This window comes from Oncorhynchus kisutch, linkage group LG19 (assembly GCF_002021735.2).
Source record: "Oncorhynchus kisutch isolate 150728-3 linkage group LG19, Okis_V2, whole genome shotgun sequence".
Lineage (NCBI taxonomy): Eukaryota > Metazoa > Chordata > Actinopteri > Salmoniformes > Salmonidae > Oncorhynchus > Oncorhynchus kisutch.
This window is the reverse complement of record NC_034192.2, coordinates 6,497,373-6,509,194: the sequence shown is the minus strand read 5'-3', so window position 1 is coordinate 6,509,194 and position 11,822 is coordinate 6,497,373. Positions and strand designations below refer to the sequence as shown.

At 42.5% G+C, this 11,822-nt stretch overlaps 1 protein-coding gene across 1 annotated transcript; it reads left to right on the top strand.

Annotated features, from left to right (window-relative positions):
* The first annotated feature begins 618 nt into the window (after positions 1-618).
* LOC109864547 (dual specificity tyrosine-phosphorylation-regulated kinase 4) lies at positions 619-9,358 on the top strand. Its single transcript, XM_031797547.1, has 14 exons — positions 619-1,301; positions 2,051-2,140; positions 3,034-3,207; positions 3,371-3,485; positions 3,681-3,844; positions 3,970-4,106; positions 4,231-4,371; positions 4,572-4,710; positions 5,066-5,147; positions 5,270-5,442; positions 5,551-5,611; positions 6,106-6,235; positions 6,622-6,812; positions 7,018-9,358. Exons 1-14 carry the CDS (start codon positions 1,245-1,247, stop codon positions 7,293-7,295), a joined length of 1,932 nt encoding a protein of 643 aa, XP_031653407.1. The 5' UTR covers positions 619-1,244; the 3' UTR covers positions 7,296-9,358.
* The last annotated feature ends 2,464 nt before the right edge of the window (positions 9,359-11,822 follow it).

Below are 11,822 nucleotides of genomic sequence, written 5' to 3'. Positions count from 1 at the left end.
TACCACCCACTTCACGCTTGGGGTATGTAGGATGAATCATATGAAGGTGGAGATGGCTCTCCTCCACATCTCAAAGGATTCTCCACTCTGGATGAGCTAGCACATGGTTTGCCTTGATGTGTAATTCCCTTTCAATTATAAGGTGTGTGTGTGTGTGCGTGCGTGCATTAGTTTTTTACAGTACAATTTTGAGACGTGACGGCATGCCGGTCCTCACTTATAAAAAGGCTGTTTTAGGCTAAGGTTTAGGGTTAGGGAAAATATGATTTTAAATGGCAATCAATTGTTGGTCCCCAAAAAAGTCCTTACAAGTATAGTAAGACATAGCTGTGTGTGTGATTTAAAAACTGATCCAATGATTAAACATTTGATGATTTAGTACTGTTTTTGACAATTGCATTTGTTGAACTAAATATCTTTACAAATGTAAAGTTGTTGTGAATCATTAAATATTCGATGTTTAATGTGGTTATTTTGATGGTACCTTCGTGGGAGACTAAAGTGAAGTAGTAATCAATAACCTCAGATGTGTGGTTGCTACTCAGCAGTGTTTCTCTGACTTTCAGTTCCCGGACAGTGAGTCTGACACGTGAGCATTGAACCAGTGTGGGTGCATCCCATTCTCTACAGTAGGCCTACACGATGAGATAAAATACCGCGAAGACTGAACCCAAGGATTTTGGGACTTAAGAAAAAGTGGTGTTATACAAGGGCTAGAGAGAGGGGATTTGTTGTTGTTTGAGCTTGGTCACAAACTATCGATGGATTTTGTTTTGCTGGAGGATTTGGCAAATACTGTACATGGTTCTATAGGCTACCATCAACATAACGGTTTTACGCGCAATGTTGATTCTCATGCTTGGAAAGTTATGACTGAGGAGTCTGCGGAGTTGGACAGTTGAATGAATTGACAAGCAATCTATATCGGGAGTCCACGGTGTCGCTTGTCGATGTGAAATAAGCTGTGACCGTAGAATACCCTAACAGGTGGCTCTCCGACGATATGCGCGTCAGGCTAACAACAGCGTGCACACTCGCCATAATCTTCGGCTGACAAAGCTTTTTCCAATATTACAGTCCGTTCATTACTATTCAGCAGCACTACTCTGCAATTTCCACAGGGCCCCAACGTCGTTTTGATGCGAAGCGGAATATTGGTTTCTGCGTTTACTCGGGAATAAAATTGAGCCTGGGAATGTTTTCAAGCTGTGCGCTCACCTGGACCAACTAGGAGTGATTTATCGATGATAATTGGAATTCACCCGAGTTATAAAGCAATGTTTCCAGAAATTCATATCAAGGTGAGGTATAAAGAATGCTATTGCTTTGTTTTGTGTAGCTTATTGGATACAAATTCAACATGAGCTTTTTTGCATTTGGTTTTATTTCACAGTACTGTATTTGGAACCTCTCTGCACTCTTTAAGTGTACTGTACAGACTGTACTGGACAGACAGTAATTAGGTCTGAAAACACTTTCCAGCGGATTTCAGAATCAGATGTCAATGTGTTGACATAATTACTCCCATGGTCTCATGGTTCCACTGACCTTCAGATGGACTAACCCACTTTAATCCCCATGATCTACAGCTTGGTGTGCTCAGGAATGGATCATTAGCTTCCTGGGGTCTACTGGGTTAATATGATCTGTTTGTCACGGCTGACACCTAGCTGGTGTCAGCACTGGATTCACAATATATTTGGGCTACTGCACATTTTTATATTGCAGTATTCAAAAACGGGCTTAATGTGTCTACTGTAGCCATAGTGGAATACCCCCCCCCCCATGCATGTATGCAGTATTGACTACAGCTGCATATGAACCACGTGAGAATCATCGCTAGTTCTAAAAATACATTGTAATTTAATTACAACGTTGGCCTTCATAGATTTTCTATATGCAGTTGGTGTGTGTGTGTGTGCATGTGTGCACGTGTGAGTGCTGGGGCCAAGCAAAATAATGTGTGCCTATGTGTAGGTGTGTGCACGAGTGTGTTCATCTTCAGCTAGCTCATATTATATGACATCCTTTTTTTGTCCAATCCCCACAGGCAGGGAGGCCCGACGCCTACTCCCAGCAACACAAACTCCAGCCTGAATGCACACGCCTTGGGTCCAGCCGGGCCTACCAGCAGCAGCAGGTAAACCTACTCCCTGGTCCTCCAGTATTTTGCTCTTGTTTGTGGGTGTGCGGGGGAATACGATGGCTGTGTCATGATCTGGTCGTTGTGTGGGAGTACTGTGACTAGTGTGAGCTGTGGGGGAATACTGTATGATGCAACTGCCCAGCCCGCACCTCTGAAAAGATGGAGCAAGGTAGTTATCACCAGTTGTGAATTGTGGATCCTGAGTTTTAAGATTAACAGTAATTTTCCTTATCCCAAACAATTCAATGTTCATAATAACAGAGTGAGAAAACGTGCAGAAGTAACTGTCTTCGGTACCATGTTGCTATATATAGTTTTTTATGAATAATTTATCTTGCAGATACTGCAGTAAAGCCCTGGAGATTAAACAGTGCATTCTATAAATAGAAATTCCCCTCTCAATTTGGCAGCGCTGTTTCAGTTCAAATCAATAAGGCCACGAGAGCCATACTACTGTAACTGCAGCACAGCTCTATTCAGTCAGAGGTGATGCCCTGGTATAGCTTAGCCTTTTGGGCAGCTTTCGAGAGGATGTGTTACATAGAGTACAGAGAAAGACTAGCAGCCTATAAACAAGAGAGAGTGAAGGAAAAATACATGGAGAGAGAGACTCTGAGTCGGGCTGCAGTGAAAGCTTCTGTCGAAAAGCAGACCTCCAAGGCTTTAGACCCTGCTTCACTCTCGCCCTGGCACGTAACTCTATGCCCTTTCTGGGCACCACAGGCTACTTGCCTCATTACTGAATCGGCAGGAAAACTAGAAACACCCAGTGCCTCAAACCTCGTTATGTAACAACACCTGTATTGTCTGTTTGATTTAACCTAGATGACCCTCTAAATATGGGTCCTTCTCTCTCTGCCTCCCTCTCTCTCTTGTTCTGGCTGTAGAACTGTGGCTCGGGCAAAGGCACTCTGCCTAAGCTGGATGCTAAGCCCTTGGTTGTAAACAATGCCAAGTACCATCACCAGTCCGAAAGCATCCTGCCCCACATCACCAGCAAGGGGCTGCAAAACACTTGTGATAGGCAGCTTTCAGGAACCAGGCACCAGGAAAGCTTCCAGGTGAGTCCTTGTTACAATTAGGCTAATCTCTTGGTATTATGTACTTAGAGCCTAGTATAGTGAAGCAATGAAACATTCCACTGAGAAATTATAACAGTGTTAAATTGTTTTCATGCAAAACCTCTGCAACTAGTTAATTTCCTGTATGTTTTGTAATTGACAGGATGAGAGATTACAGAGCTCCACAGTGGAGAGTCTGCCAGAGTCCATCAACAGGAAGAACAATCAGGAGCAGGAGAGGAATATTGAGGGACACAATCTGCCCATGTCTCCTGCAGGTGTGTGTGGGCTAAGGGTAGGACTAGGCCTGAGTTGGAGAGTGGGGAAGCGTTGATGGAAGTTGCTGGTGTTGGCGTTTAGTATTGGCAATTCTAAAGGAGAAAGAGTTTTCTCTCCCTTGGTCTTATTTAATCAGGAAGAAACAAATACAAACTGGGATTTGCTGACAGGAATTTCCTTTCCCTCCTATACAGAGGTCCTGAAGGCGTTCAAAGATCGTCTGACGGAGCATGAGCAGGAGGAGGTCATGGACTACTCCGAGGTCTGGTACCTGGGCCTGGATGCCAGGAAGATGAAGGGTTCCCCCAGCCTGCCCCATAACTCTGGCTACGACGATGAGAGTGGAGGCTATCTGAAGGTAACATAAAATGGGCACAAAGATGGCAGTAAAGAAACTGTGAATTTCAGAACCATTTTTAGTGCCAAATAGAGTAAACTTTTTGCAGTATTGCTTTAAAGTAAATTATACCCTTTTCTCTGCAGGTCGCGCATGACCACATAGGCTTCCGGTTTGAGGTGCTGGAGGTGATCGGGAAAGGATCCTTCGGACAGGTCCTGAAGTGCCTGGATCACAAGACCACTGAACTTGTCGCCATCAAGGTCATTCGCAACAAGAAAAGGTGACTAACGCCACAAGCTAGCTAGCATATCGTAGTACAGCTGGGTTGTCCAATACCAACCTTTCACTAATAACATGCTATGACACATGTTATAACACTGCTTTTCTGTTATGATTGGCTGCAGGTTCCACCACCAGGCCATGGTGGAGTTGAAGATCCTGGATGCGTTGAGAAGGAAGGACAGAGACAACCAACACAACGTCATTCACATGAAGGAGCACTTCTACTTCCGGAACCATCTCTGCATCTCCTTCGAGCTCCTGGGGTAGGATTGATGGACACTGACACTGTAGGGCCAAAGATAAGATCATATTCAGAAATACAATAATACCCTTTTGTTATTTGTTGATTTAGTTCAGGAGAGAATACGTCTGCTATATTTCATCCACAGGAGGTAAACATGTAGTATGAAGATTATTTGGGCATTTAAATCTAAAGTATGTTAGCTTATCTTTGACCGTGCAGAGTGAACCTGTACGAACTCCTTAAGAAGAACCATTTCCAGGGCTTCAGCCAGATCCTGGTGCGCCGCTTTGCCTACTCCCTCCTCAAGTGCCTGCAGATGCTACACAAAGAGAAGATCATCCACTGTGACCTAAAACCGGTATGACCCCTAGCCATGACCTTTAACCCCTAACCACCTTAACATTACATAATGAAAAGTGAAGCATATTTGCAAACATTTATTTTATTTATTTATTTTACTAGGCAAGTCAGTTAAGAACAAATTCTTATTTTCAATGACGGCCTAGGAACAGTGGGTTAACTGCCTGTTCAGGGGCAGAACGACAGATTTTGTACCTTGTCAGCTCGGGGATTTGAACTTGCAACCTTTCGGTTACTAGTCCAATGCTCTAACCACTAGGCTACTCTGCCGCCCCATATTCCTTGTTGGTTCAGTTTAATGGTGCCACAGGAGATGGAGAGAATGTGCTCATACTTGGGTGTTTATTTTCCAGGAAAACATTCTTCTGTCACACAAAGGCCAAGGCAACATCAAGGTCATTGACTTTGGCTCCAGCTGCTACGAGCAGCAGAGAGGTGAGTGTCTTAGTTTGTATGTTTTCTAATGTAAGGTTGGATCAAGTAGGTAAACAGGGGGCACAACCTCATTATAGCATCACATTATAGCATACCTAATTCCTGGCTCTCCTCCTCCACAGTTTACACCTACATCCAGAGCCGCTTCTACCGTTCTCCAGAGGTGCTCCTGGGCCATCCCTACAGCATGGCCATTGACATGTGGAGCTTTGGCTGCATCCTGGCTGAGCTCCTCACTGGCTTCCCCCTCTTTCCTGGGGAGAGTGAGATGGAGCAGATTGCCTGCATCATGGAGGTACCTACAATATCATGTTCTCTTTGTTAATGGCTCTTTAAACCTTGTGGTTTGGCTAGCAATATTGATGTATTACTCACTGTGTGTGTTTGTCTAATTTGTTCTCAGGTACTGGGAATGCCTCCAACTGATTTCTTGTCAACAGCGACCAGGAAAAGGCAATTTTTTGGTAAGCATTTTTGATCTAGTGCAGTCACATGGTTTTCTCTTTGACTGTTCGATGGAAATTCTGTTTAACTGAGACCTTTCACTTCCACTGACGTACCAATAGGATCACAGTTAAATGTATACATTTCTGATGTAGGGATTTGCATAATTTTAGTGTCACAGGGTGTTTAATTAAGCAATAAGCCTGAGGGAGTGTGGTATATTGGCCATATAACACAGCTGAGGGCTGTTCTTATGCACAACGTGAAAGGGATTGCCTGAATATCAACCATATACCACAAACCCCCCGAGGTGCCTTATTGCTATTATAAACTGGTTACCAACATAAATAGAACAGTAAACAAGTATGTTTATGTCACAACCGTGGTATATTGTCTGATATACAGACGGTTGAAATGCTGTTTCAGCCAATCAGCATCCAGGACCCAAACTACCCGGTTTATAATTCTTAGTAAGAGATCCTCTTGTTGATAATCACTGGTTGTGATTGTGCAGATTCCAAGGGCAACCCCAGGAACATCACCAACAGCAAGGGGAGAAAGAGACGGCTCAACTCCAAGGATCTGGCCAGTGCCCTGAAGACCAACGATCCTCTCTTTCTGGATTTCATCAAACGCTGTCTCACGTATGTACTGTACACACTGTACACCTGTCAATAACACAGCCATAGAATCACCCAATCTCAAATATTACTAATAGTAAGGAATCATGTTAAACTGTCAGGTGAAGTGAGCCCTCTTTCGCCTCCAGGTGAGGCCCATTGAGATTGAAATCCACAAGGAAGTCCAGTGTGTGTGGTTTTACCTCTGGTTCTCTCTAGAATAATCTCATTTGCATCCTCCTTGCATCCTCTCTTCTCTCTACCGAGATCCATCTCAAAACCCAATGGAGGAGAAGGTCACAGGGGAGGGACCCCTGATTTTCTCCTCCGATCGGTTTTGAGAAGGAGAGAGGACGCGAGGAGTATGCAATTGGGATTTTCCCTCTGACTGACTCTCTTCTCTCTGTCAGGTGGGATCCTAAGAAGCGCATGACGCCCGACGAGGCCATGCAGCATGAGTGGATCCAGGAGACACGCTCCAGCAAGTTTCGGCCCAAGACCCGCACTGTGAGAAGGCCCAACGAGAGCCTCGTCAACGTGGAGAACAACAACAAGATAGCGCAGCATATTTCCCACAAACCAGCCCTTATCAACAGGATAGGTAAGAGGAGCAGTCATCTACCATACTACCACCATGCCTTCTCATACGTATGTGTTTGCATGTGAAAAAAATAAAAAAATAAAAAACTTCACTAGGCATTTTTTACACTTTGAGAGTGGCAGATTGACACAAAGACTAAATTGACTCCACATCTCTATGATGTACATAAAGTAACAGGCATCTCACTTCCCCCTCTCTGACGCAGTTGACAAGGCATTCTCCAGCCCGTTCTCCAACGCCACAGACAGGCCCAAGAGAGAGAACTCTGTGAAGCTGGCGTCCGACGAGCGCTTGCGACCAATCGGGGCTTCGGCTGAGGGCCAGATGGGCGAGGGCGGGACCAAGGGCACCAGGGCTGTTAGCAGCAGCAAGCAGGAGGTACCCAGGGAGAGATCAGTCCACATTGTCATCAGGCCCCCGCTGGAGCACACTGCAGACAGTGACAGTCTGGAGCACCAGCAGGGCCTGTCCCCCATCACATAAAGGCCCCAGGGACAGAGGGCTTGAGGCTGGGAGGGGGTTGAGGGGAGGGGGGATGCATAGGTCACATCAGGGTTAATATCAGAGGTCAAACATAAGACACATATTAATAACATTAAATGGGGGTCATGGTTGGAGTATATCCTATTTTGTAGATGTAGTGGGTTATCAATTTGTTATATTTGTGCTGCACTATATAATTAGTTTCCTTGTCCAATCACATGTTTAGTGCTTGGACTCTGTCTAGCTGCAGGAGACGTCTTTGGAACACAGTCTTTTGTGGGTCTTTTGGTAATGAGCTGTGTATCAGCAACTGTTGGTCTTCTCTGTTATTGCAGTAGTCACAAATGGACTTACTGCATCTAGAATGTGACCACATTCACTTGTCATAAGCTTGGAATGTAGCACAGGTCACTTGCATTAGTTTAAAATGGGATCCCTTAGCTTAGAACCCAGATCAATGCCCAGATTGGCCTGTTTTCCACTCTCGGTCTAGCCAAGTTAGGCCGAGCCACATTTAATGTCATTTTGCCAGAGGTTTAAAGCTCTTTGAGTAGGCTAATTCCCTGCACGTTTTCTACTGGCATTGACGTTTTGGCTTTGACAACACAGACGTCTGACCCAAAATATACACAGGTTAAGCCCTGCCCCCTGTTTGCACTGAAATACGCATGGCAAGCCCAAGGTTTGTCCGTGTTGTCCGTGCCATGGATGCGATGTTTAAGGCTCTTAGCAGCACAAAGCATCTCCCATGCAGAGATGATGGTGATAGGGGAAAAACATAAAGCACTAATGTGCACAAACTCCCCTAGAGATTACTCAGAGTTTACCATGTTTATGGAGTTTGACTGACTCAATCATTTGTGGTTGTTGATCATAGTATGTTTCATTACTAGTTTATTATGAAAATTAATAAAACCCTAGGTGTTACTGAATAAAATTACAATCACTTATAAGTCAGAAAAAATGCTGTCCACCTGACAACAACTTTTACCTCTAAAAGAGGGCTCTCAAGTTGTCAATGAAGATGAATGTTATTTTCCTGACCTGAAATGTCTAGCTTGGACTGGTATTGGATGGTTTGATATTCTTCATACGCCATTGTCATATACAAAGTTTTCCAGTGTCTGCAAAACAGGAATATTCTGACCAGTGATCCTCACAACTTGTTATTCAAATGTGCCTTTCAGCATCCAAAGTGACTTCCCTCTGACCCACAATGCATCATCTGTTTTTTACTCCTCCTCACACAAACTTCATTTTAAAAAGCTCTTAATTCCTCATCAAAGCAGTTCCATCTATTTTGATTAACTTCTCTGACCTCGACAAAAGGACAATTTGCTACAATGTTGAGCTTTTGTCAATAAAACTTGGGCCAAATGAAGGAGAGTAGATATTTTTTTGTTCTCTCTAAACTTCTTTAAGGCAACTTGTACTGATGCTTTTCACTTGCTCCAGTTATAGAAAGTAATTTTAAAACCGTGTTTATATTTGTAACATGATCAGAAATGGAATAGATTTCCTTTTTAACAGTACATAATTGAATGTACATTTTACAATTTTGTTATGATTAAATTATTGGTTTAAGGTGTGACATGTATATGAAATATTTGTAGTAATATATCTCAAGCACTGTATGTGAACATAACCAGGTCACATTGGCAATGTCTCAATGAAATATATATTTTTTACCATGTTTCAATTGTAATTTTAATGATTTTCTTGTTTATTCTTCTGTGCTCACTGAACATTGTTATTTAAGAGAGCCCCACAGACTGGTGCCCATAATGATCATATTGTGTGATGTACTGAATTACTGTTTTTCTTTCTCTAAGTCTGTATAATAGCATGCCAGGACATTGTTGATTTTATTGTACTGTACTAAAACAAATAGAAAGTGTGTGCATTCATTTCAACCAAATTATTTCACAATCAACCATTGTGGTCTATTTGGAAGTAATTGAATTGACGGCATTCCACCTGATGAACTGTACATTGATGTGAAAAAATGAATGAACATGTAATTGAAAGAACATATAATTGAATAAATTGTTTTATATTCCTTGCCTCTGCCCATTTGATTGGACCTTTGATAATTTTGATGCTGTGTAACTCAAACATTCAGCTTATGAGTCGACGAAACGATAGCAACATATAGCATTACCATGTAGGTAGAGTGAGGGGTGAACATACAGGCCAGAGGAAGAAGAGAAGGTATGGTGATCACAGAATTAACAAAGTGTCATTGTTCCCTGCCTCTATTGATCACACATTCTATGCTCAATCCTCAATTACCAGACAGGGTCAGTGGTCAACCTTGTGCATCCAGACCCTCATGCTGCTTGGTTTGAGCTCTGAGAGCAAGTTAGACACAGGGGAAATTGAGATGTACTTCAATGCTCCATTCAGCCTGGTCTCATAGCCTAGACGTAGCATACTAAAAGTAAATCCGTGATGCTCAAACTTGTATGATATGTTACGTTTGGAATGGTTGCATAAGACCGAAGGTCTCTTAAGGCAAGAACAAAAGGAGGGTGGTTGGTTGAGTGTATAACATGAATGTCTAGCAACCCAAAGGTTGTGTGTTTGAATCTCCTCTCATGGACAACTTTAGCACTTTAGCTTTTTAGCAAATTTGAAACTACCTACAGTACTACTTTTTTTAGCTACTTTGCAACTACTTAGCATGTTAGATAACTCTTCCCCTAACCTTAACCCTTTAACCTAACCTTAAATCCCAACCTAGCTAACGCTAGCCACCCCCTAACGTTAGCGCTATCCACCTAGCTAATTGGAATTCGTACATACAGTATCATACGTCTTGCAAATTCATAACATATTGTAAGAATTGCAATTTGCGACATATCATACGAATTGTAATTCGTAACATACTGTATCATTCAAGATGAATGATGAACAACTACAAATGAATACATACCATACGAAACATAACATGTCATACTAAGCGGAGTGTCGTGGATTTACATACGGAATAATACGAAATGCTCTGAGACCAGCTTGCTCCGTTACCTCTCAAAAGCAGGTGGTCAACCAGATTTTCGGTTACTCTAGAATGGGAAGAGCTACAGATACTCTTCATTGTGGGCTTGTGTTTGAATTACAAGACAAAGTGCTAGTGACAGCCAAGACCATCACTTTCAGAGAGCCACACCTTTGCAGCCTGTAGTATTGTGGCTTTCAGGCATTTATTCCCTGGCCTCAATGACTTGAATGCCAAATGAACAGTTGGATCAATTAGGTGCATGTTTTTGACCTGTTCAGTTGTGCAAATATTTAAAAAAGGTGTTGGTGAGTGGCAGCCAGGTATGGTGCACCTCACACTCCCCCCTTTCAGGGGAGCCTGGATCTTAGTCGGAGAGTGAGAGAGGAAGGCCGTCCTGTCTGTATCCCCAGGGTGAGCGATCACACGCAGAGGGATGATGAGGCTAGACTGGGTCCGAGGGCTGGCCCCTTTGCTGGCCATGGCTGCTGGAATGCTCTACATCACATCCATAAAGAGGGAGGTTCATTCTCATGGGGAGAGACTGCAGAGGGCCCATCAGAATGACTCAGTCAGGGGCAAGGACATGCTCAAGAGGCTGGAGAAGATCAAGAAGCTGGGTAAGTCTCAATATCCTTCATTTAACTGTGACTTACCTGGAAGGAAAATGCCAGTAGCTCTGTCCACATACTCAGCGGTGTAAAGTACTGAAGTAAAATACTTTAAAGTACTACTGAAGTCATTTTCAGGGGTATCTGTACTTTACTATTTATATTTTTGACAACTTTTACTTCACTACATTGCTAAATATATATATATATTTTTAAAACTTTTTACTCCATATATTTTCCATGACACCCAAAAGTACTAGTTACATTTTGAATGCTTAGCAGGACAGGAAAATGCTCCAATTCATTCACGTATCAAGAGAACATCCCTACTGCCTCTGATCTGACAAATTCACTTAGCTTAGTCTGCAAATTATGTCTGGGTGTTGGAGTGTGCCCCTGGCTATCCGTAAACAATTTACAACAAGAAAATTGTGCCGTCTCGTTTGCGTATATAAGCAATTTGAAGTTATTTACACTTTTGATACTTACGTATATTTTTGCAATTACATTTACTTTTGATACTTAAGTATATTTAAAAACCAAATACTTTTATACTTTTACTCAACTAGTATTTTACTGTGTGACTTTCACTTTAACTTGAGTAATTTTCTATTAAGGTATCTTTACTTTTACTCAAGTATGAAAATTGGGTACTTTTCCACCACTGCACATACTGTACTTGGACTGCAGTCTGCCACTGTTGTAGCTGGTAGGGCAGATTTAGAGGGGAGGGTTTGGGAACACATTAGAATCTAGCCTGAGCCTACATTTAGAGTTGATCCCAGTAAGTTATTTCACACTTCACAGTGATAATTGTAAAAGGGAATTTGTTCTCAATTAAATAAAGGGTTTAAATGAACTAACAAAATAATCTAATAAAATAATAATTTCAGATTGTTCTTTAATCATGTATGCTGC

Bases quoted from the DNA above. Each gene is read 5' to 3' on its own strand.
- LOC109864547 (XM_031797547.1), top strand. From the start codon at position 1,245: ATGATAATTGGAATTCACCCGAGTTATAAAGCAATGTTTCCAGAAATT. The intron at 4,372-4,571 runs GTAGGATTGATG...TTGACCGTGCAG, and splicing joins ATCTCCTTCGAGCTCCTGGG to AGTGAACCTGTACGAACTCC. The intron at 6,813-7,017 runs GTAAGAGGAGCA...TCTCTGACGCAG, and splicing joins AGCCCTTATCAACAGGATAG to TTGACAAGGCATTCTCCAGC.